The sequence below is a fragment of the Pelecanus crispus genome, chromosome Z (genome assembly GCF_030463565.1).
Source record: "Pelecanus crispus isolate bPelCri1 chromosome Z, bPelCri1.pri, whole genome shotgun sequence".
Taxonomy (NCBI): domain Eukaryota; kingdom Metazoa; phylum Chordata; class Aves; order Pelecaniformes; family Pelecanidae; genus Pelecanus; species Pelecanus crispus.
The window spans coordinates 69,592,117-69,618,854 of NC_134676.1; the positions used below are offsets into that span (position 1 = coordinate 69,592,117).

Genomic DNA, 26,738 nt, shown 5'->3' on the forward strand with positions numbered 1-26,738 from the left:
TTCCCACATCCAGGCTCGGACTCCTATTTTTAAACACCTTGAAAACATACTGTTTTTCCAGATGGTGCTGTTTTCTGAAAGAATATCTGAATGTACCAATACATCCCATATCTTAAAAGCAACAAAGCACACAGAACAAATGAGAAAAGCCACAAAACAAAACACCAGCTGATTCACAGCGTACCTGATAATTTTTCTTTCCAAGATGTTAACAATGCTGTTGTTGTGTTGGCTATGTCTAAGATGAAATGTGGAAACTCCCTTTTGCTTAGACTAATGACACTTGAGATACTAATGCTTATCTGGTATGTTTTAAATATTCAATATCTTGTGTTCTTTTACCCAAGATTAAGACAGGTGTTTTTTGAGTCAACAGACTACACTTGGGTAGCCAGATAGTGTACCAGATGGGCATTCTTATTTACTTACATGAAATTCTGTATTACTTCCCTTGGGAAATATTAAGAGTAGCATACTTATTAGAGAGCCAGTCACGCTAAAGTCTCTATTTGTTCAATTGACTGCTGCTTATAAGCAATAATTACAACATGACAGAAGGTTAACAGACCAACATATTCATTTTTCAGTGCATAACTACAGCATGAGCATGAATAGCTGGGATTACTACAAATGGGGAAGAACCATTTAGGTATATAACAGAAAAGAAAAATATATAGAATTATTTTTGCATAAAGGTATTCTTGGTCTTTTAAAACCTGTCCATTACTTGTGAAGCCACCATATTGCTTAAAATGCTTTCATTAAAAAAATTTCTGTAGAGAGAATGGTATCTTTTTTTCAGCTGATTACCTATAGGTATAGAGTGGACTATTTTTATTAAGTGTTTTGCAGCATATTGTAAATACCTTAAATCTGAGTGGATAAAAGTGCACATATGAAAGAACAGGTCTTTCTTTCACTAGGTAAGTGTAACAGCATTATCAAAATTCAGCCATGACTGGTAGAAAAAACAAAACAAAACACAAAGTGAGACACTGAGAGGAGTGCTGTGGGAAGGATGCCTGAATTCTTCAGAATCTTCACTTAAAATGTGGCCAGGGCATTGTCTGGGGTTCCCATCTACTTCAGTGCAGCCAACCTTTCATTGACTGTTTCTTTCTGAGGTTTTTCAGCCTTTCCTCAGCTCTCTCCCCTTCACACAGTCCACTGAAGTCCGGGTTCAGCAAGAGAACAGGTGGGAACCGGCCTTTTGCACATCCTGAGCACTCCAAGTGCTAAAGAAATTGAATTAATTGGGATGGTCCCTACTGCCTCACCCCAGCGCTACGTGCTGCGTAACAGGGCTGGTGCAGGCACCTGTCCCTGGAGAGGACTGGGAGCTGTGAATGTTAATCACAGGTGAATTCCTGCCTATGGCTGAGAGCAGGCCATGTTTGCCATGGATGTCAGAACACAGTGACATTTCCCATGGGACAACATTTCTTCATCTCCTACGGAGCAGCTTTTGCAGCTCCCTGCTCAGGGGGTGGGTGCTGGTAAGCCTCGCTGCTGGAGATCTGTGTATCTTACATATAGGGAGTCCTGGTACCTAAAGCGACACGTGGCTTTCACTGCTGAACTGGAAGCCTGACTGATGTGTGAGCCTCGGGTGCGCTAACCCATTCCTTAGAGCTATGCCTACAAAATGTATGGCCGAGATTGTCACTATTTTTCTGTTGTTTTTTTAGTCTATATAGCCAAGGTCACAGGTTCAATCCCTGCTCACTGCAGGGGGTTGGGCTCGATGATGCCTCAAAGGTCCCTTCCAACCCAAAGCATTCTATGATTCTGTGATTTATCACCGAATTGAAAGAGCCCAGCTGAAAGTAAGAAAAGCTTAGGCACGGAATATGCTTTCGACAGCAGTGGAGACGAGGGAAGGAAGCTGCTGTGAACAAGAGCTCCCTCTCGTGTGCTACCGACAGAGCAGAGGGCCATGCCCGCCGCCGTGTCCGCTCGGGGCCGTGCCCCACGGGCAGGACCTGTGAGGCCGCGGGGGCCCCCGAACCGGGGGAGCCCCCGAACCGGGACGAGGGACCAGGATCCCCCGGCAGACGCTTCCCCAGCTCACGGCTTAGCTCCGTGCCGGGGATGCCCCGAGCTTTGCCGTGGCAGCGTGGAAGTACATTTCTGTAATGTAAAAAACTTTTTGCAACATTTGCAATCCTGTTTATTTCATTATTTTGTCAAAAAAAAAAAAACCAACCACCAAAAACCAACAACGGACCTGACATTTTGAAACAAATTCTTAGCCATTTCAACTTCTTACTTAAAAATATGTCTTAAAAAACAATGTTGAAAATCAAAGTACTGTATTTTCGTGAAACAGGTTCACAAATTCTTCCCGTCAATAAGACTTGAGACTGTGCAAGAGTGCACGTGGGGTATTTCAGAAGGTAACAAGGGTCACAACTTTCCCAGTAATCTCCCTTCTTCTGATTCCATGATGGCCAATTCCTTGTACTGCAGCAGCTCTCAACCTCTTCCTCTGTGAAACTGTACATGTGGAAATACAGTAAATGCTTAATTTTGGGTGCAGATGAATTTGTTTTTCATCCAAAACATTTATTTAAAAGTGGTGTTTTCTTGGGGTGCCCTGTCTGGATGTGTTTTGGCTTTTACATAATCAACTATCACAAGCATAGACAGTAGTGCACTGACTTACTAGACACAAACTGATTTCTTGGTCACTGCAGTTTTGAAAACATGAGAACAGATGTTAGAAGATGCACTGAACCTTAAAAGAAAGGATAAATTCAAGCAGTTTTAAGGTCTAGTGATTTTTTCCTCCACAGCATGACTTTGCACAAATCACACTGAAACTGTGGGCTGAAACTGTGTTATTAGTTAGCATACTTGACTGCCTTTCCAGTGTTCTGCAGGTGCCAAAGTTGTTCAGGGCTTGTTCTTCAAGTATGAAGGTCAGTAAAAATGAACACTAATTTGTATTATAGCCTGACCAGCTTATTTGAGTCATTTTAATCTATCAAAAATTGAGCACTTTACTGGCAAGTAAGCAGGAATTAATATCTGGATATCACTATTTATAGTGATAATATAGTGTCTACTATTTATGTAAAATCTGTCAAAGTAAGCCCAAAGGAGGGATTTTTTTAAAGCTGAGGGACTTGAAATGGTGAAGCTTTACCATGTTAGGTGACTTTGAACAGCCAGATAAAGCATACCGTGGAATGTACTTTGAAAATTAAATGACAACAATGAAGTGAATTTTTTTAACTGTTACACATAACTAGATTTCTAGAAAGGCACGATGGCCATGCAGACTAAAGAATTTCATGAAAACACCTTTCAAAACCTCCAGTGGGAAGGATTGCATATTGAAGGACTGTAAAGGTGAAGAACAGGTTTTTCTGTTTTACTACTCAAATAACAGGAAATGTTATTTCAGTCATAAGATCTCATTTTATCTGCCTGAAATTACATCCATATGTACAGCCCCTAACACGGGCAAAAGGTCTTTAACTACCTTAGGAGAAAAGACTTGAAACTTGCCTCTGCTACTAAGCAGAGAAGAAGAAATACAGATGCCTGAAATTCCTCTGCTTTGAAGGTTTCTTCAGTCTTTTTGCAGCTGCTTCCATGTGTGTTTTTGAGGAAATTAACTGCCTGTACCACTATGGTTCATTAGCATTCTTCAGGAGACCATGTTTTAATTAATGCCTGCACAAGAAACACTTGCTCTTCGACAATTTTAATTTCCCACATACAGAAAGTGACACCATACTTTTCCAAACTCAAAGTCAAACTAACAGTAAAATGGATCCTTGTTTTTCCTAGTCTTTGACTGAGAACTATGTTCTAATTTTACACATAAGGTAAAAAAGCACATTGATAAAGTTATCTAGCTATGCATGTATGTTTGGGGAAGGCTGTACTTCAGAAGTCTGCTTGCAAATATTGTGTCGTGAGAGAAAAAATGATAAAGATTTTTCTCAAGCAAGAACTATGCAGAAGAGTATCTGAAACTGAGTCTCACCCTAAATAAATTGTCCTGGTTTTGACTGGGATAGAGTTAATCTTCTTCCTAGTAGCTGATACAGTGCTGTGTTTTGTATTTAGGATGAGAAGAATGCTGATAACACACTGATGTCTTAGTTGTTGCGAAGTAGTGCTGATACTAGTCAAGGACTTTTCAGCTTCCCATGCTCTGCCAGGTGCACAAGAAGCTGGGAGGGGGCACAGCCAGGGCAGCTGGCCCAAACTGCCCAAAGGGCTATTCCATACCATATGGCATCATGCTCAGGGTATAAACTGGGGGGAGTTGGCTGGGGGGCAGCAATCACTGCTTGGGGACTGGCTGGGTATTGGTTGGTGGGTGGTAAGCAGTTGCATGACTTGTTTTTTCCTGAGCTTTGTTTCTCTCTCTTGTCCTCCTTTTCATTACAATTTTTATTATTATTGTATTTCAATTATTAAATTGTTCTTATCTCAACCCATGAGTTTTCTTACTTTTGCCCTTCCAATTCTTCCCCCCATCCCACTGGGGAGGAGTGTGAGCAAGCAGCTCTGTGGTGCTTGGTTGCCAACAGGGGCTAAATCACAAGCTTTCTAGTAGGAAAGGAAAACTCTTGTTATGACTTCCTCCAAAATATATTTATTGAACTTATTTTAGGTTTAACATTCAAATATTGTTTGTACAGTAAGATAATAAAGACAACATGCAAAATGTTAGTATTTCACCAACAGAATGGTTACACATGGAGATAGAACAACAGAAACTGGGAAGAATCTGCTAACAGTAACAGCAGCACCAGCAACCTGGAAAAACAGCAACCTGATTAATTTTTTTATTCCTTGTAAGGATTACCAGTTCTTAACTGGCTAACTCAAGGAAAATTGTAATGAAATGGACAAGTACAAAGGCATATGTAATGTTCTTCTAAAAGTGGAAAGCTCAGATCCTTGCTGTTACAAATTAATATACAGTTCCATATATCATTTAAGGAATTGAATATTACGGTGAGTGGGGTGTTCAGGAAATGGGCAAAACAAGCCAGTTTCAAGCTTCCAAAGAAGTACTGATGCTCACAAGCAGTTCATTTTGCCAATAGTTCTTAATTACTATCAATCGTTACTACTACATACACAAAACAATTAGTCCTTAACAAATCTATCCCAGGTGAGCTGTGAGCACACAACACTGGAGCTGATGCTATGTCGTTAGTGCTGATGGCTATGTTCCTTGGTGGTCCTTAATTACCAGAGCCAAGGCGATTCAAAAAAAAAAAAGGAAGTGATCTCATCTGCTTTTGATGACTGACTTTGGGGACCGGGACACGTTCTGGGTTTTGCTTATTCTGCAGGTGCCACCAGAGACCTGTCTTGCCTGCTCTGCAGGATTATCTTGGTTTTACCAGGCATCTTTCCCCTTCTCCTTTGTTGTTCGGTTATTTGGTGACAAGTTTCCAATTGTCATTTCTTAGGTAAGCTTGATTTTGCCTATTTAGTGAGGCTTTAAGAAAATTGCTGGAAGAGTGAACTTGGAAACTGTAAGCTGTACAGGGTCACTTCAGTTGCTGTGAAAAATCACAAAATGAGTCTTCCTGAAATGTATTTCTTGCCATATGAAGGAGAAAGTAATTGGGAACACTTTGCACAGGCATACACGTCCTACAAGCCTGTAGTCACCAACTTAAGCAAAATGGCTGAAGCTGCCTCCTATGGCACAGATATATAGTATGCTTTTAGGCTATCTCAACTATCAGCCAACACTTAAACGCTATCCGAAATAAAACCAGTGTGTTTAAATGAAAACAGCGGAGATCTGAGGGTTAATGTTTGAGGTGGATAATGTCTGCCTCATTGGTGGGGTGGATATTTGGTAAAGCATCTGCCATTTCCCTTTAATCTATACCTGCAAATCTGTCAGAGCCTTCAACATAGGAATTGTGGGTACCTCTGTCCTGTGAAATCCACAGCCCTCAAAGAGACGCCCAGGCTTCTCATACAGTGCCGAGCACGAAGTCCACCGGCTCCACAAGCTAACTGCAGTCGCCTGGCCGAGGCCGGAGGATGGTGAAGCAGCACCCCGGTGCGGTGCCCCTTCTGGCATTAGGCGCTTCGTGCAGGCTAGCCCCTTCTTCAGAGGGGCAAAGCGGGAGGTCAGACCCACCCCGCCGCAACTTCACTCTCCTGCCTGGGAGACTGGAGCCGAGCTTTCTTTTTCCTACTATGCCTAACACAATAAAACGAATATAAGGACTGAGGTTATCTTTTATTTCTTCTCTGGAATATGTCTTACTTTGTAAAAATAACTGTTTACTGGAGTAGAACGCAAAGCCGACGTTCCTGCAGTCAGCGCGAGCGCTTTGAGGGGTATTTTACCTCCCTGGAGCAACGCATGTTTAACGGCCTGTGAGGCAGAACTCTCCAGGCTCGCTCCTGTGCGTTCGGTTTCTGGAAGGCGAAGAGTACCGCGCTGGCTTTTCACTGGCGCCCAGCGGCCAGCGCCCGCCATTTCCGCTCCAGAGCGGGCACCTACGGCCCCGCCCCACACCCGGGCCGGGGGCACTGAGGGGGCGCAGGCCCCGCCCCTCGGGCCCGCCCCTCTCCACGTCGGCACCGCCGCCGGCGGGAGGGGGCGCTCACCCGGAAGTGCTCCCGGAGGGCGGCACCGCCCAGCGCGGGTGCTTCCGGCCGGCCGCGCGCTGCCCCGTTCGGCCCCTCCGCCACGCCGCCGCCCGCCCGCCCGCCGCCCCCGCCCCCGGCTGGCTCTGCGTCCCCCCTCGCCTCTCCCTGCGCCGGGCGATGCCGCTGCGGGCCTCCCGGGCCGCGGGGCCCTGGGGGCGGCTGCCGCCGTTGCTTCTGGTGGCGCTGGCGGCCTGCGCCGCGCGGGCCTCCGAGATCACCTTCGAGCTGCCCGACAACGCCAAGCAGTGCTTCTACGAAGAGATCGCCCAGGGCACCAAGTGCACCCTGGAGTTCCAGGTAGCCGGGCGGCCGGGGGCGGGCTGACGGGGAAGCGCCGCCCTGGGCCTGGGCGCGCCGCGCCGCGCTGGCGGAGCTGGGCCCCATCCCGGAGGCCGGCGCGCCGCCGGGGAGCGGCGGCCGAGGGGCCTGTGCTGGCGGCGCAGCCTCTCAGCTTCGCTCCCTTGCTGCTGCGCTGCTCGGCTGCTCTGAGTGGGCAGGGGAAGCGCCCGGCGCGGGAGCAGCAGCGCAGGCCGACGCGGCGTTTGCAGCCCCGCTGCGGAAGTGCTGGGCGCTGCCGAGCGCTCTGCGGGAGCGGCGGGCAGGCCTGAGTCCCCTGCAGAGCTAAGTAAGACGTAGAAAGCCGGCCCGGAAAATTGGCCGTGTCTCTTGCCCTCATCACCGTCATGCAGCGTCCCATCTGAACAGCGCGGAGAATACCTAAAGCGCCCTCGCCCAACAGGATGCCGTGAAAGTAGTTTCCTTGCGGTTTGTGAAGTGTTTGCACGATGAGCACAATACAACTTAAGGAGCTAACGCTGGTTATTTCAGAGTGTGGTTCAAATGGGGGGTCACACAGCAAACAGTAAGAAAGTGATGGAATAGGTATGCAGTACTAGCAAAGCGTCCTGGGCTTTGTGTCCTCTCCTATAGCCAGACAGAAGTCTTACAAAAAAAAAAAAATGTAGGCAACTGACATTTTATTGAAGACTGTGGTTAACATTGCACATATTAAGTGAGGCTGCACAGTTTTCTTATTTCTTCTAGTTTCTAACAGTTTGAACATGCAGTTGTCATGATACGAGTAGAGTACGCTGTGCAGCTTTGAGATGTAGCGAGCAAACAGCCCTGACAGTTTTGATGCCTTTGACTGTATCAGCAGAGTTTGAACCTTTCAGTCTGTCACTTCAGCTGGTGAAGTCACTGACAGTACAGCAGCAGCATGAGAGGGAAATTGTCCTTGATGATGGGAGTCACAGTTACCTTTGGGGGCTTTTGAAGGGACTGTGTGCTTTTATGGTCCAACTTTTCTTGTTGAAGTCCTGTGGTTTTTTCTTTCCCCGCTGCTGGCATGCCTTTTGTATTTTGGGGAGTGTTGCTGCCACATATTGGTCCTTGTTACTCTGTCCTACATATTCTAGTTCTTTCTTAGATACATCTTTTTCCCAACCCAAATGTTTCTTGTCCCTGCCTGTTAGTTTCATAAAGGCTTTTCTGTGCAGTACTTTTCCCCCTGTTTTGAAGTGGGTGTCACTGGATGTTGCTGGACAAAGAAGTCTGCTGTTGTCACTTTTGTTGGTGATCAGGACAGGAGTAGTACTGCTAAAAGTAAAGTCTGGATTTGACCATCCTCTGGTAGACTGAATGCTGTGTGCAAGTCTTTTGGCTGTATGTCTCAAGAGCTGAGAGGAGACTCAAGCAAGCTCTGTGGGAAGGAATCCTAGGGGAACTTTAAAGCTCTGGCAAATCTTTATCATGTATATGTAAACTGGCCCTTTCAGGGTGTGTGATATAACTCAGAGTGGCTTTCATGTAACTGGTAAAAAGCACGCACCTGTCGAATTTGAGATCATACTTCAAAAATGAGCCATCGTTTCATTATAGAATTTTTTTTTTTTCCCTTCCAACCAGGTAAGCATTTGTATATGAAAATCCCAAGTAGATGCAGACATCTAGGGAGAGATATCCAGAGATCCAGACACCCAAAAATATTTGTGTTCTTTGTATCCTGTCATGTCATTTTTGGAAAAACTGTGAAGATCTGTTTGCCAACTGAGTACTTTTAAAAATTCCTGTTTACAGAGCAGCAGCTCCTCAGATCTCTTGTTATTTCAGTTGTACCATTAAGGTTATCGTTTTAATAACTTGATACCTAAATAAACCAATGTAAGTTTAAATAGTACTATGTGAAGTGCAGATACTCAGATACTAAAATACTTCAGTGATTTCTGCACACATATAAAAGGGACATGCCTTTAGATAAAAATCTCTTCCTCCTTCAGCATGCTTTATCTTAAAAGCAAAAAGCTTGGAGCAAGGATTAAGCGTAAAACTACTGGCCTAAGAGTCATCAGAACACCCAAGTTATGAATACCTAAGCTACCGATTGGTCGTTCTGTAGAGATGGGACAGCTAGTCTACAGAACAATGTGCTGTAGACCAACAAAAATCACAGCGTGAAAAAACCCCTTGAGACGATCAGGAAGTTCTGAGTCACTTGTAGGCATTCTCTGGATATGCTGGTTTCGGGAAGAAATGCTGTGCCTAACTGTGCAGGAGGGAGGCAGTAGACCTCCCCAGAACATTGCTCTGTTCAAAAGCACACGTGAAGACAGCCAGGTTGAAATACCTGTTCTACTGGTCGAATGCCATTCCTGCAGCCTAAAGCAGCTTGAGCGAATAGGGTAGTTACACTCTTGGCCGTACAGGAAGGAGCCATCTTACTGCATGTTAGCAATATCCTCTGACTGTATCAATTCCACAGAGGACTTGTGAATACAGCAAATGGTTGATTTGTTGCAGTAATCTCTTTGCTGCCCCATCGAATTTCATCTTCTGTAGCCTGTTCTGTTGTACAATTATTTATAACAAAGTAACTAAAATTGCTCTCGTAAACTGTTTGAAAAATTAGTTGACATATATCCTGAACCTAAAGTATTTTGAATGTCTTCTGTAAGAAGAGAGTTTTGCAGACTTGCTTTCAAAGTTTTTCAAATTAATGCATTATATTTTAAAACATTTATTAAAGCAAAAAAATTTGCAGTGCCACTTGACAAGTCATACTTCCCAGAAGAAATGTATAAATGTCTGTTTTGTTAAAAAGACAATTTCTTGTGTTTTGTTTTCAGGTGATCACTGGAGGTCATTATGATGTTGACTGTCGATTGGAAGATCCTGATGGCACTGTATTGTACAAAGAGATGAAGAAACAATACGATAGCTTCACATTTACTGCATCCAGAAATGGAACATACAAATTCTGCTTCAGCAACGAATTCTCTACTTTCACACACAAAACTGTGTACTTTGATTTCCAGGTTGGAGAAGATCCACCACTGTTTCCTAGTGAGAACAGAGTAACTGCACTTACCCAGGTAAAATGCTGTTGTGTTTGACAGCAGCTGTTAGGTGGAGGCAATGTTTTTCCAAGTTCAGCTACATTAGATAACTACATCACTTTTGAAAATCAGTGGATTTGAGGTTTTACAATATTCTGAATAGTAATGTGCAGCCTTTCACAGGGACAGTAGAAGGTAAATCCGTAAAACCAGAGTGACTTTGTGTTTAAATCCCTTGTGCAGAGTAGGAGACCTCTATAATTTATCAGCGAGACTAGTGGCAGAACTTAGTTTGGAAAACCTCTTCCTGAATTTTGTTGAGAAGAATATTTTAGACTTGTTCAGGCACTTGTCTTGAAAGCCATCAACTTGAAAAGGTGGTTAGACGCAGATATAAGTAACTGAGAGTGGTCCTATCAGGATGTTAAATGTTTGCTTTTGTAATAGGTTGTGCTGTTTGATCTTGGAAATACTAATTTTAAGCCATAAAACAGAAAAACAAACTGTGAGTAGAAATCAAGTATTTTGAAGGTCTGTTGATTACTCTCTTGGTGATCAAAGCACAGTGAAGGGGTACTGACTTTTACTTAAGGAAGAGAAGCTGAAAGTGGAACAAGTTTATGTGAAAAATGATCTAGGAGTTGGAAAACCGGTAATACTTTTTTTAATGAAAAATTACAATGAAGTTGCACAATTTGTTAAGTATTTATTGTATGATTATGTTATGGACCATTCAGGAATACCAAAATGTGACAGAATTGTCCTTTCTCTAACCACTTTTTTGTGTACATGACTGAGAATCATAGAATCATAGAATTGTTTAGGTTGGAAAAGACCTTTAAGATCATCCAGTCCAACCATTAACTTAACACTACCAAGTCCATCGCTAAACCAATTAAGGGTAGAGTAGCAATTTCATGTTTCCTGGCTTGGTGGCTGGATTATTTATAATGAAAGTAAAAACTATGAATCATTAAGGTTGGAAAGGACCTCTAAGGTCATCAGTCCAGTCATCAACCCAACACCACCATGCCCACTAAACCATGACCCAGAGTGCCACGTCTACACGTTTTCTGAACACTTCCAGAGTTGGGGACTCCACCACCTCCTCTGGGCAGTCTGTTCCAATGCTTGACTACCCTTTCCATGAAGAAATTTTTCCTAATATCCAATCTAAACCTCCCCTGGCGCAGCTTGAGCCCATTTCCTCTGGTCTCACCACTTCTTACTTAGGAGAAGAGTCCAACACCCACCTCACTACACCCTCCTTTCAGGTAGTTGCAGAGAGTGCTGAGGTCTCCCCTCAGCCTCCTCTTCTGCAGGCTAGACAACCACAGTTCCCTCAGCCACTCCTCATAAGGCTCACTCTCTAGACCCTTCACCAGCTTTGTTGCCCTTCTCTGGACGTGCTCCAGCAACTCCATGTCCTTCTTGTAGTGAGGGGCCCAAAACTGGACACAGTATTCCAGGTGCAGCCTCACCAGTGCCGAGTACAGGGGGACGATCACTTCCCTGCTCCTGCTGGCCACACTATTCCTGATACAAGCCAGGATGCTGTTGGCCTTCTTGGCCACCTGGGCACACTGCTGGCTCATGTTCAGCGGGCTGTCGACCAACACCCCCAGGTCCTTTTCTGCCAGGCAGCTTTCCAGCCACTCCTCCCCAAGCCTGTAGCGTTGCATGGGGTTGTTGTGACCCAAGTGCAGGACCCGGCACTTGGTCTTGTTAAACCTCATACAGCTGGCCTCGGCCCATCGGTCCAGCCCGTCCAGGTCCCTCTGCAGGGCCATCCTACCCTCCAGCAGATCAACACTCCCACCCAGTTTGGTGTCATCTGCAAACTTAACTGAGGGTGCACTCAATCCCTTCATCCAGATCGTTGATAAAGATAGATAAGAGATAAGGGTCTCTTGCCAAAAGAACATGTTGAGTTCAGTAACGTAGAGTTTTAGGATGTTGTACTACATGAGTGAGAATTATGCAATGAAGAATGTCATACTTGTGAAACATGGAAGCATTTAATATATACTGTGTGCGTCTTAATGTTATAAGCAACTAGGTTTTTTTCCCGGTATGTGTGGAATTAACAACTGGGAGATCACTGACATTTAAAAGTGTTTCTAATGTTCACTTTGAACCAAAATATACATGAATTTAATATTTGTATAGTCGTTCGCAGAGCCCATTGCCTTTTATTAGATCTGTACTTTTACATGCTTCTGTATTTAATAGTCTGCCACATTCCTGTGTATAGAGTTTGATAAACATAAATTAAATTTTACTGCATTTACAGTATTTCGGTCTGACGATTCGGTCTGACTGAGTTAATCCTTAGCTTGCAAAGTTATATGAATCCTAATTTTAGAAATCAAACCAGAAGACTTTGCAGAAGAAGCACCTGAAGGGTTCTTAATTCAGTGGTATCTATTTGTTTGCTTCTCTAGATGGAGTCTGCGTGTGTTTCAATTCATGAAGCTTTGAAGTCTGTCATCGATTATCAGACTCACTTCCGCTTAAGGGAAGCGCAGGGCCGCAGCAGAGCAGAGGATTTAAACACAAGGGTCGCCTACTGGTCCATAGGGGAAGCAATCATTCTTCTTGTCGTTAGTGTCGGGCAGGTATTTCTCCTCAAAAGCTTCTTCTCGGATAAAAGAACCACAACAACCCGTGTTGGATCATAACTGGTAGTGGTAATGCTTCAGGTCATTGTGTGCTACTCATCTGTAAAAATTACTGTTCTCCAATTAATTGCAGGTACAAAGGATCTGAATATATGCAACATTCAAATGTGTCTACCCCTCTTCCCTTAAAAATCACAAAACAGACCCAAAATGTTATGAAAGGGACATATGATTTGAAGTATTTTAAAAATACTTTGGAACTTCTAAGGTTTTTCTGATTCCTGTTTTAAATATCTGGCAGTGACCAGCCTCTTTTCATTTCTACTGATTTTAATCCAAACTGAGTTTGATTTTCACCAGTAAGATTAGCTATCTACAATATAACACTTTAAAATGACCCACCAGTCTAGTGTCTGATGTGAGAGCCAATATATATGAAAATTTTATTTTATTTTAATTTGCAGGCTGAATGTATTGGATTATAAAAAGGCAAATGTGATTAACTGTAGCGCACTGTAGTGTGTCTTGATTTGCTGTTAAAAAAATAATCCAGTGATGCCCCTTGCTTATTTGTTAAATAGCTGCAAGCTTGACACTACATCAGTGGTGCAAATTCTCCATCAGCCTGGTAAGTCTCCGCTTTCAAAACTTGCTAAATTTTGTACTTCAGTATGTTTGCCTAAATATACATTCTTCTATAAATAAAATAAATGCATTTCCTCTTTTACAATGTTTGTTTTACTGAACAAATGGTGAGCTGAGACTACTCAGGAAATCCACTTTCTTTATTCAAAAATCCAAATCTCCAACTTTAGTTAAAAAAACATGCAATAAAATAGGGAAACTTGTAACTTTGTCACTGAAACTGTACAGTTTCTGTACACATATATGCTGCTGCTGCTTTTTGGATTTAAGACCAGAAGTAGCTTGGTTTGTTAAGCAGCACAGCACCAGCACTGGACAAGGTTATATTATGTGTTGGGCACATACAAAGCTTTTTACTAAATCGTTTTCCTGTTAAGAGGCCAATTCGATACTGATACTGCATTGCACGAGTGCTGTAAATTTTACTTTCCTGTGTGTGGTGCACTGATACTTGATGGCCTTGTGCATCTAATTGCCACTCTTTTTTGCTAGTGGTCAGGAAATGTTTTAAATATTTCAGGTTATCTTTTTGGTAGAGTTATAGTTACATTGTTTCCACTGCTCATGTCTTTAGTAGCTTATGTACTGTAAAGTCTTGTTTTATTTGGATGTGGAAGGTAGTAAATATATGTACCTACAAATAGCTTGAATTGAGCTGGTGATAATAAGGCTAAACTTCAAATAACTCTGGAGGAGTAAGTAGACTGACCAATTCTTAAGTGCACACAAAATAAACTAAAGTGAAAAAATTTGTCATATGTTACATGCTAATTCAAAAGATGCTTCTTAAACAAGTTCTCAGCAAGCGAGAAAGAATGCTAAGCCCTTATTAATTGCCTGTATTATTTCTAGCAACAATTTGAAATTACATGTACAGGTGACACTTGAGCAGTCTGAATAATTGATCTAAAATGACTTGATTTTAAAATCTTGGTGATGGCTGAAAAAGGTAAACAGAAGTGCACCTACTGTTGTGAACTGAATGACTGCTCTTTTGGAAACTGAAGAAAAACCTCAAACATCTCAATTATTTAAAAGGTCGGGTGTATTAAAAAGCTTAATGTCTGTAAAATGCAGGATTATATCTAATGTTTTTCTGCCCTGTACTGAATTTTAAATACTGCAGTTCCGTTTTGGGATGCAAGCTTCCCAGAAATAGTTAGACTCACAAAGATCAGAAAACAAAAAAATGAGTGCTTTCTTCTTAAGATACAAATCTGTGCCTGCACACAATGTTCTTGATTGTACCTATATGCTTTATTCTTGTGTTTTAGCAACTGATGTTCAGTGCTTGTGCTGCATTGCACACAATAATGAAGCAAGTGGTACATTTTGGGTGCAAGTGTTGGATGAAAATATGATTTAGTTTTGATAATGTCCACTATTATCTTCTAGAGTTTGAATATCACTTGTGTACCTTTAATCATAACAAAAGCATTTGTTTTAAAGATTGAAACATGTTGGGTTTTTTTTCCACTGAGTTGTTCTGTGTGCTGTCAAAATTGGTAGACAATGGGATAAAACAGATAATGGTTGGCCATCACATACATGTCTCTTTATTCTTTCATAAAGTTTAATGTGTGAAGTGGGACTGTTCAGCTCAATATTACTCCCACTGCAGGGGTTTAGTGGACTTGACTTTTGCATTGAAGTTAGGTATCTGAACCAATCCTCTGGTGTCCTGCTGCATAATATGCAGCCATAGCTTAAAAATGCCTTTATTTTTGTGTTATTAAAAACATGGCACAAATACACATGTGTAAACACAGCTGTATATAGTTTTTAAAATATGTGACTGAATAGGATATAATAAAAAACATGCTAACATGCAGTGGGTGAAGAAATGCGTTGTGACTTTTGGTTAAAGATGCATCTTTTTAATATATGAAGAGAATAAGTTGATTAATGGTGTGATACACAAGTAAACACCCTGCATTAAAGGGGATATAACTGTTTTTAATTGCTAAAGGCCTTGGGTTTCAGCTATTACTTGGATGTTTTATGTTTACAGAACTTCTTTTCATGTCCTGAAATGTCAGTTCTTGTTTTAGTTTGGGGGGGTGGGGAGGGGGGCAGGGAGTTTTAGTTTGAGTAAGACAAAAAGCAGACCCTGTGAATATTGTATGGGAAAATAAAAATTAATATATGAATGTGGTCTGATTTGTTTTGTTTGCATGTGGGAGTGGGGAGCATTATTCTTCAAAAAAGCTTTGAATAACAATTTGAGTAGTGAACTTGTATTTTAACACATCACAGTTAATCTACCACCTAACACTTGAACATTACTTCTATTTCTGTACATCAAGAAGTGTACCGGTTCACTGCTGTTCATAATTAGCTGTGCTTTCAGGTCATTGGAAAAACTCAGGTTTCAGCAAAATAGTGTGGTTACTGGCTCTTTGCTCAGCATGTTAGCAGCGCAGGCAGTAATAGTCATAAATCTGTTCCCATTGGAATGGAATTCAAAGTATTTGACTACAGATGCCAGGAATTATTTGGGACCTACTGCATGTTTTCACATTAATTCTGTAGATACAAGGTTAATACGGGATGAGGTAGACAAGTGCATCCAATTAATGGTGTCTAATGATGGGATAAAAACTTCAAATGTTATGTAGTAACTAAATGTGTGATTGGAAATATTTTATATAGTGTAGCTTCTTTCTGAATCTTAGCACGTACCAGTTAAGTTTTAAAAAACAGATAGAGTAGGCATCATTGCTTTGTGTGGGCACCCTCCAAGATGGCTTTTTCTTCCTATTTGTGTTTTATCCTATGTTGGTTGCTGTACATTCAAAAATTTTCAAGAATATTTACAGTACTTGGATTAAAAAAAGCTTTTGTCTAGAAGTATGGGTAAGTTCTAATCTTTCAGTGATGTGTTATTGTTACGGTCTAGTAGTCATCTGAAGTTAATTTTTTAGGTGCCTGGCACCCAGGATTTGAAGGTAGCTTAGGTTAAGTTGTGGTCTGAAGCACTTTTTTCCACTGAAAGTTGATGATCTTACAAAAAAAAAACTTTAAAAAAAATTAGACAAAAGATGAGTCAGCAGAACAGCTAATTTGTATGATGATGTTATCAAGGAGGAAGTAGAAATGTGCTCTGGACCACTGCAACCCATTTTAAACAGTTTGTCAGACTGCCTGAGGGCACAACTGCAGCAGCGGCACTGCAACCTGGATTTTGTATGACTTACACGCCATGGCAACAATTACTGAAAGACATTTTTTAAAGCCTGACCCTGCAGTTCAATGGGGAGTTGCAGTGTAACACATCAGCGTGCAGAAAGCTGGTGTCCCGCACCAGGTTACTCTAGGACAGGTTCTGTGTTTGGTGTGTGAGTGAAGTTCATTGTGTGATAAGGATCCAGTTTCCTAAGTAGTGTGGGTTTTTACAGCTTACAGTTATATTCTACGTGTCTAAAGGAAAGCAAGCTTATTGCGTATTATCAGGAACTCAGATTTACAGTGTAGATTTACCTTCAGGTCACGTGAAAGTGTGTCTCCTAATCATTATTCTTGATGTGCAAGTGTCCCATGCCTTTACTTTCTGCCTAATTGGGCTCTTCACAGGAAGAAGCCGTACTCATACTCATGGAGGAACCCACCAGTAAGGGTATCATCTAATGTCAATGGTTATTTAAAACTAAGTCTTAGCAATCCTCATTACCGTTACTGAGCTATTCCCCTCAGCCGCTGAGTCTCTATGCATTTACAGCTGATGAGTGCTAATTCTACTTGTCAGTAAGACAACGGACGTGTTCCTTGAAGTGATGGAAATCTTCCAACATCGCCTGATTTCTTCTTGTTAAAACCAGATTAAACTCCTTTTCCTGTATAGCTCAGTGGAGGAGCTGTCCGCCAGGGTGACATGGTTAAGCCAAGAGTTTAACATGGGCCCTAAACTAAATGAGGCAGATGCAAAGTCTTTCTCTCACGTTCCTCCCCTTGACTTCTACAGTTGTAAAGTTCCAGAAAAGCGAGGTTATGGTGTGTGCATATGGAGGATGCTACTGATTCTGTCTGAGTAAGTGTTGTGAGACACGAGGGGAAGCAGCAACTCATCTCGGCTTAGGAAATACTCTGGTTACCAAACAGTAGCAGCTCTCAAAAGGTTCATTATTTGTATTAAAAAGTCCATGTTACAAACCTCAGGACAAGGTCTTACGTAAACATAATGTAGTTTTACTTTGTGATTCTTCTAAGCAGATTGATTTGACCCCCTGATGCCTTCTCCCCCACCTGCTGACATGAATCCGGAGACATGTGCAAGTGTTCTGGTCAGCATCGCTGGTGTGCAACACAGTGATTTTAAGCTATTCAACTGCCTTCTGCATCTGTGTCTTGCGTTTCTTAGCATTACAGGCTGTTTTTGCTGCTGGGCTAACAGGAAAAGGAGTGACACGGGTTATGCTGTAGCCTTGTTGCCATCCTCTTGTTTTCAAGATGCAGAGTCCTCTGCTGATGAGTCACCTTAGCTATGATTTTACCAGAGCGCAGAAACTAGTCTTGATAGGAACACCACGTTCCTCAATTTCACCAGTGTTAATTTTGTGTCTGGTTATCAATAGAGGCCATTGAACATGACTTTCTAAATATTTTCATAGCCTGTATCTCTCATTGTGAGACACTGGCCAGCTCAGAGTGCAGCAAATGAGACGTGGTACAGCAGGATGCCATCCCTTCTACAGCCTGCATTGTTCAGGTACATGTTTTGTAGCTGAATGCATTATGTTGGTGTGCTTCCACAGGAAGGTTGTCATGACCTCCTGCCGGCCATGTGTGATGAGGCATGGTCAGTGATCAGCTGTGTATCTGAGAGGTCTCCGGTTGGGCAAGTATTCCTGGTTTAAGCAAGAACCTTCTTGTTAGAGATGTGGTCAGTTCCTATCCGTGTCTTGGGTATTCTTTCCTGAATTTATTTATGCAGATTTTTCTGATGCCAGGGACAGGAGATTTATTCCTTACTGCAAATGACTATTCTTAATAAATTGCCAAAAAGCAAAGTATTTCGATTGTATAGAGCTCAACAGTGGTGGTGATAAGGTCGAGTGCTTATGGGGAAGGCCAACAAGGCAGATGTCCTGCTGGGAGTCTGCTACAGACCACCCAGCCAGGATGTAGAGATAGATGAAGCATTCTGTAAGTGGCTGGCAGAAGTCTCACAATCGCTAGCCCTTGTTCTCATGGGGGACTTCAACTTGCCAGACATCTGCTGGAAATACAACACAGCAGAGAGGAAACAGTCTTGGAGGTTCCTGGAGTGTGTGGAGGATAACTTCCTGATGCTGCTGGTAAGTGACCTACCAGGGGAGGTACCTCACTTGACCTGCTGTTTACTGACAGAGAAGGACTCATGGGAGATGTCATGGTTGGAGGCCATCTTGGGCTTAGCAACCATGATATGATGGAGTTTTTGATTCTTGGTGAAGTAAGGAGGAGGGTCAGCAAAACCACTACACTGGACTTCTGGGGGGCAGACTGGCCTCTTAGGACACTGGTTGGGAAAGTCCCTTGGGAGGCAGTCCTGAAGGGCAAAGGGGTCCAGGAAGGCTGGGCCTTCTTCGAGAAGGAAGTCTTAAGGGCACAGGAGCAGGCTGTCCCCATGTGCTGTAAGACGAGCCAGCAGGAAAGGTGACCGGACTGGCTGAATAGGGAGCTTTTGCTGCGACTCGGGGCAGGGGGAGGGGGGAAGGAGAGTCTACCACCTTTGGAAGAAGGGGCAGGCAACTCAGGAAGACTACAGGGATCTCGTTAGGTCATGCAGAGAGGAAATTAGAAAGGCAAAAGCCCAGCTAGAACTCAAATCTGGCCACTTTTAAGAGATAATAAAAAATGTTTTTACCGATACATTAACAATAAAAAAAGAGCCAAGGAGAATCTTCATCCTTTGTTGGATGTGGGGGGGAACATTTGTCACCAAGGATGAGAAGGCTGAGGTACTTAATGCCTTCTTTGCCTCAGTCTTTTATAGCCAGACCAGTTATCCCCAGGGTATTCAGCCCCCTGAGCTGGAAGACAGGGATGGGGAGCAGAATGGAGCCCTCATAGTCCAGGAGGAAGCAGTTAATGACCTGCTACGCAATGTGGATGCTCACAAGTCTATGGGGCCAGATGGGATCCACCTGAGAGTACTGAGGGAGCTGGCAGAGGAGCTTGCCATGCCACTCTTCATCATCTGTCAGCAGTCCTGCTTAACAGGGGAGATCCCAGACGTCTGGAGGCTTGCCAGTGTGATGCCCATCTACAAGAAGGGCTGGAAGGAGGATCCAGGGAACTACAGACCTGTCAGCCTGACCTCGGTACCAGGGAAGATTATGGAGCAGTTCATCTTGAGTACGCTCAACAGGCAAGTGCAGGTCAACCAGGGGATCGGGCCCAGCCAGCATGGGTTCATGAAAGGCAGGTCCTGCTTGACCAACCTGATCTCCTTCTATGACCTGGTGACCCGCCTGGTGGATGAGGGAAAGGCTGTGGATGTCATCTACCTGGAATTCAGCAAAGCCTTTGACACTGTCTCCCACAGCATTCTTGTAGAGAATTTTAACACTACACTTCAGTGGTGGACTTGGTAGTGTTAGGTTAATGGTTGGACTGGATGATCTTAAAGGTCTTTTCCAACCTAAACAATTCTATGATTCTAAGATGGTCAGGTGCCCACCAATTCTGCACATGCCTTTCACTCACAGTCAAAGATGCATAAGACATTAAAGGCCTCACTCAGTACCACACCCCACTTGCTCTTCTGTAGGACAAAAGCCCCCAAACCCTGAAGATTCACAGGGCAGAAAAGGAGGCTGTGTTTCATGACTTGTACAAATCCCTGGGTCAAGCTCTTAGTGGGCTACACCTCATTAAGTGGAGCTGTGCACCAAGGGGAACTTCCACCCTCTCACCACTTCCACCTTAGAAAGAAATCCACTTGCATTTCAAAACACAGGTGAGGATGGCACATTCAGAACAAGGAGTGCTAATGAATGCATTGGTAACACACCTTGTTTACTAATGGGTAAATGAAAACCAATGCCCACGGGTGGCAGGAGCCAGGTTCTGTGTTGGAAGCTATTCGGAAATGCTGAAATCAGGATGCCTTGCTGTAACGTGAGGATTTCAACAGCCTGAAATCACGGCAGGAACTGTGTTTCTTCCTGTCATTTCCATTTACCGACAAACCAAACACTGAATTGCAGTAAGGAGATCCATGCTTGGTGAATACAAACTGTCACTGGACGCCCTCACTGACTCAGGATGTTTAGGTAGAGGAAGCCCAGAAGAGCTTTTGCCATATTCAGATAGCGATAATGATAAACCCCTCCATCCTTGTGGTACCCACGGCGCATACTGATATCGCCCAAATTCCCAATAAGCTCAGGCTAAAAGTACTTCTGAAGTATGGGGCAGAAGGCTGGCTTGGCTGAGCAGGGATCTTCTTCTAGAACTTCAGTGCAAAAAGAAAGTGTATGGACATTGGAAGCAAGGACAGGTGCCACAGGAGGACTACAGAGATACCGTTTGCCACTGCAGGGAGAAAATTTGTGTGGCCAAAGCTTGATTAGAGTTCAAGTTGGTCAGTACTGTAAAGGACAAAAAAAAGGGCTTTTTAAAATATGTTAATAGCAAAAGCAGAATCCGAGATAACGGTCTGTTGCTTGACAAGGTTGGTCACCTTACAGATAGGGATGCAGACAACGCAGAGACGTTTAATGCCTTCTTTGCGTCTGTCTTCAATACCTATGATGGGCCCTGGGATCCCTGCAGACCCGTGTTGGAGGACCGTGACTGGAAGGATGATCAACTCCCAGCTGACCCTGAACTCGTTTGAGACCTGCTGCTCCACTTGGATGCACATAAATCTATGGGGCCCAATGGCATTCATCCCAGGGCACTGAAAGAGCTGGCCAATGTCATTGCGGGACTTCTCTCCGTTATTCTGCAACAGTCTTGGGAGTCTGGAGAGGTCACAGTTGACTGGAAGCTGGCAAGTGTTATCCTACTTCTCAAGAAGGGCACAAAGGAAGACCCTGGTAATTACAGGCCTGTCAGTCTCACTGCAGTGCCTGGTAAAATTATGGAGAAGGTTATTCTGGGAGTTACTGAAAAACACTTGAGAAACAACATGGTCATTGGTCGTAGCCAGCACAGGTTCTTGAGGGGAAAGTCTTGCTTAACCAAATTAATTTCCTTTTATGACAAGGTCGCCCATCTAGTCAACCAAGGGAACCCAGTGGATGTGGTGGGTTTGGATTTTAGCAAAGCTTTTGATCCTGTCTCTCACAGTATCCTTCTGGATAACCTGTCCAGCACACAGCTAGACAAGTCCATAATACACTGGGTGAACAACTTACTGATGGGTATCCTGGAATGTATTAGAAGGGGTGTTGCGAGCAGATTGAAGAAGATGGGCGAAAGATTACCCTCTACTCAGCACTGGTGAGGCCACATCTGGAGTATTGGTCCAGTTCTGGGCTCCCCAGTACAAGAGAGACACGGATATACTGGAGAGAGTCCAAAAAAGGGCCGTGAAGATGCTGAAAGGGCTGAAGCATCTCACACATGAGGAAAGGCTGAGAGAGCTGGGGCTGTTCAGCCCTGGAGAAGAGATGGCTTGGGGCAATCTTCCCTACACTTGAAGGGAGGCTGTAGAGAAGACAGAGCCAGGGTCTTTCCAGCGGTGCCCAATGACAGAACCAGAGGCAGTGGGCACAAACTGAAACACAGGAGGTTTCCTCTGAACATCAGGAAACACTTTTTTACTATGAGGGTGACCAAGCACTGGCACAGGTTGCCCAGAGAGGTGGTGGAGTTTCCCTGCTTGGAGATGTTCAAAAGCCACCTGGACATGGTCCTGGGCAACCAGCTCTAGGTGGCCTGCTTGAGCAGGGGGGTTGGACCAGACAACTTCCAAAGGTCTCTCAGCCATTCTGTCATTCTGTGATTAAAGTGCAGAATAATTTCCAAATTCTCCTTTTCCTAATTTTTCTTATTACTTTGGATGTTGTAAAGTATTGCTTTTCCTTGTACAATGAAGATAAGAATTATACTCCTGAAGAAACCTCTCTGGAGGTGATTTGTGAGGTTTTTCAGGTAATATACAAAGTGCAATAAACAGTCTGCGATTTTCTTCTATGGAAGGTAAATGCCTATGGTTTTGGTGAAAGTTAAATGACATTTTGACCAGTTCTGCTGTAAAGGTATTCTGTTCACTGTCAAAGCTCAGTGAAGTGAGCTGTTCAAAAACATTTTTAATATATTGCTCTGGAGCAGGAATAATATTTTTTGAAGGTGAATATGTAGAGGGGTTATGTCTGTTATATATAACCTCAAAATTAGCTAATACCAATCCAATATTAGATATGTTATGTAAGTGTTGATGTAATGTAATGTGATGCCCTCTATTCTTGATAGCTTTCTTATCAGTATGTCTTTACTGATCAAAGCTTTTATGATGTAACCTTAATTTGGAGGAGATATTTTCTTTGCTCAGTTCTGTATACTTCTCTGTATCCTTATCTCTAAACTTCCATCATTTCTGAAATAGCCCATTGACTTTGTGTATGGCACTTCTGAAATTACTGATTTTGCTTTGGAGTGGCCACAGCTGCTGATAAATTGAAGAGCTGGGATTATACTTGGGATCTATTAGCTGTGTTTGCTGTATTTCATAGGGGAGAGAGTCATGTTTCTAGGTTTAACTTGTAAACATGGAAATGACATTCTTCTGGTCGTGTCTTCTAGCATAATAAGTTTGTGTTGTTTTGTGTGCATCAGAAGAAGAATACAAAGTTTCTCTCAGTAAAAGCATGATGTTAATCCATTAAGTGGGTAAACAGTTCAGAATACCCAAGAAAAGTTCACTGTAGCTCACTAGTAGATGGTAAAGAGCTTGTTCATACTGTAGAAATTCTAAATAGTCTTAAAAGAACATAAATTTTAAATAAACTACCTTGAACTATAAAAACGTGAGAGTTACAAAGAGAACCTGGGAGAAAACAAAGGCAACAGTCTGACAGCTTCTACACATGACATCTCAGAATCAGATACTCAAATCCTACTGCACCGAACACTCCCATCTCACATTTTATTTAAGAAATATTAATGAGAAGAGGTGACCATGTCTAATAGAAATTGTTCAGCGGTTCAGGTGTTTCAGTTAGATAACAGATGGGTAGTCAGTGATGTTTTGTAAACTGTGGAGAGACCTCACCTTGATGTTGATTTCCTAAGTGCCATCAGAATGTAGTATGAGTTTTACATATATTTAATTTATGTATATTTAATTTACGTACATTTAATATGGGACCCAACGAAATGCACCCCAGAGTCCTGAGGGAATTGGCTGACGTAGTTGCCAAGCCACTCTCCATGATATTTGAAAGGTTGTGGCAGTCAGGTTAAGTCCCCAGTGACTGGAAAAAGGGAAACATTGCACCCATTTTTAAAAAGGGTAAAAAGGAGCACCCTGGGAACTACTGACCTGTCAGCCTCACCTCTGTGCCTGGGAAGATCATGGAACAGATCCTCCTAGAAGCTATGCTAAGGCACATGGAGGACAGGGAGGTGATTCAAGACAGCCAGCACGGCTTCACCAAGGGCAAGTCCTGCCTGACCAACCTAATGTCCTTCCATGATGGAGCAACTACATCAATGGACAAGGGAAGAGCTATGGATATCATCTGTCTGGACTTCTGTAAGGCCTTTGACACGGTACCCCACAACATCCTCCTCTCTAAACTGGGGAGATACAGATTTGATGGGTGGACTGTTCGGTGGATAAGGAAGTGGTTGGATCCAGAGGGTTGTGGTCAGCAGCTCAATGTCTGGACGGAGATCAGTGCTGGGTGGAGCCCCTCAGGGGTCTGTATTGGGACCAGCACTGTTTAATATCTTCATCAATGACATAGAGGGATCAAGTGCACCCTCAGCAAGTTTCCAGATAACACCAAGCTGCGTGGTGTGGCTGACATGCCAGAAGGATGAGATGTCATCCAAAGGGACCTGGACAAGCTGGAGAGGTGGGCCTGTGTGAACCTCATGAGGTTCAACAAGGCCAAGTGCAAGGTCCTGCACCTAGGACGGGGCAACCCCCAATATCAATACAGGCTGGGGGATGAAGGGATTGAGAGCAGCCCTGCGGAGAAGGACTTGGGGATACTGGTGCATGAAAAGCTGGACATGAGCCGGCAATGTGCGCTTGCAGCCCAGAAAGCCAACTGAATCCTGGGCTGCATCCAAAGAAGGGTGGCCAGCAGGTCGAGGGAGGTGATTCTGCCCCTCTGCTCTGCTCTGGTCAGACCTCACCTGGAGCACTGTGTCCAGCTCTGGGGCCCTCAGCACAAGAAGGACATGGAGCTGTTGGAGCAGGTCCAGAGGAGGGCCGCAAAAATGATCCGAGGGCTGGAGCACCTCTCCTATGAGGGCAGGCTGAGGGAGTTGGGGTTGTTCAGCCTTGAGAAGAGAAGGCTGCAGGGAGACCTTATTGCGACCTTCCATTACTTAAAGGGGGCCTACAGGAAAGATGGGGACAATCTTTTTAGCAAGGCCTGTTGTGACAGGACAAGGAGTAATGGATTTAAACTAAAGAAGAATAGATTTAGACTGGATATAAAGAAGAAATTTTGTACGATGAGGGTGGTGAAGCACTGGAAGGGGTTGCCCAGAGAGGTAGTGGAGGCCCCATCCCTAGAAACATTCGAGGTCAGGTTGGACGGGGCTCTGAGCAACCTGATCTGGTTAAAGCTGTCCCTGCTCACTGCAGGGGGCTTGGGCTAGATGACCTCTAAAGGTCCCTTCCAACCCAAAGCATTCTATGATTCCATGCTTCTGTGATTCTAAGTGAGTGGTACAGATGAGATTTGCATGCAGTGCTAAACTTGTAAAATATCTTATTTTACTATAAGCTACTTCTAAAAAAATGCTTGCTTGAAGAGATATATTTTTATTGTTTCTTTACTGGAAAAAGAAATTGCGAGCCTCTGACGAAGTCTGCTGTCTATGTCCAAGATAGTCTCTCTCCATACTTCTGGGAGAGTCTTAATCCCACATTCATGGATACAAAATATTCCTAAAAGTAAGTTTAAGTTTGTGCAGTTTAACTGTTGTGCGAGTTTAACAAATTACTGCTGTTGTGTTTTATGTGTTTGTCAGAAATAGCTCATTCATGAGATACCAAAGCTCTTGGCAATTTTTTACATTTGAATCAATACTCTTGCAGAGTCTAACAAAAAAAAAAAAAAAAAAAAAAAGTTGGCCTGCATTGGTGGTGAAATCTATAATCAAAGGATAAAAATTGTCAGGAAACTTTAATATCCAGTGAAGGCAAAAATGAAGGAATTCACCATTTTATGATCTGTATGTGTTAATTCCAACTGCTTATCTCTTTTCTGGACTCATTCTTCAGCAGCTTGTTCGCAGTCATCATTACACTCATCATGCTGCTTTTTATGTTATAGAATATATACATTAATTATGGTTTAGCATGTTTTTTTACTCATGTATTTATTCCCCCCCCCAACTCTTACAATGTCAAGAAAACTGTCTTGCTGCAAAATCTCTTTTCAACTTCTGTTTACCACCACAGTGTCTTCAGAGGGAGCTATTGCCTTATGTTGCTGTTAGCGAACCCAAAGAGAAACCAAGGTAACATCAGTGTAAGTCTTGCACTTAGATTTTTTTTTAATCAGTAAGCATAATGATACATTTTTGTAACCCAAAATGTCAATATTATCTACCCCTTTGCCTAACTAAAGAAAAACACACATGGTATACGCATATAGCTGGTACATAAATATGTTTCTAGTCACATAGCCAAGATTCAAGCTCTCCTGTAGGTTTGAAACACCACCAAGAACATCTTTAAAGCTTATTTAAGTGAAAGAATTAAACAAGTATCTGTCTTGCCAGAAGTGAGGCATATGTGATGCTCTACAAATACGTAAGTCAGGGTCCTCATGTTGCAGTATTTTAAATCCTTCTTCCCTTTTTTTTACTGCATGGATTTCAGGTATCTGTGCATGTTGAATTTCATCATGTTATTGCCCTGTCATTCAGTCTCATAAAGTCCTGGCACAGTTCTTCCAACAGCCCACATCATTACTAGGCTGTCTACATTGCGTCATCAGCAAAGCTGCTAGTCTCACTCTTCACCCCCTATTTTCACAGGTTACATTTAGGAATGTACTGGATAGCCCAGGTCCTAGCACTGATCTCTGCAGAACTGTATGGGCAACTTTCCTCCATTGCAGGAGTTAGTTATTAACTCATACTCCCCTCCCCCATTTCCTATCTGTTAATTATTTATCAGACTTTACTATTAAGTTGTTCTTTTAGGCTTAAGGCTTCTTTTAAGGCTTAAGGTTTCTTTTAAAAGCCTTTAGAGGACTTGGTGAGAAGCCTTTAGGAAATTCCATAGAATATATTAACTAGATCTTCATTGCTTACTGATCCCTTTAAAGTAACATCAACAGACTCAAAAGGCTTCAAAAAGCCT

At 43.0% G+C, this 26,738-nt stretch overlaps 1 protein-coding gene across 1 annotated transcript; it reads left to right on the forward strand.

The window, feature by feature from the left end:
• Positions 1–6,768: 6,768 nt before the first annotated feature.
• On the forward strand, positions 6,769–15,376 carry TMED7 (transmembrane p24 trafficking protein 7). Its single transcript, XM_075725967.1, has 3 exons — positions 6,769–6,948; positions 9,777–10,022; positions 12,431–15,376. The coding sequence occupies exons 1-3, from the start codon at positions 6,769–6,771 to the stop codon at positions 12,665–12,667; spliced, it is 663 nt and encodes a 220-aa protein (XP_075582082.1). The 3' UTR covers positions 12,668–15,376.
• The last annotated feature ends 11,362 nt before the right edge of the window (positions 15,377–26,738 follow it).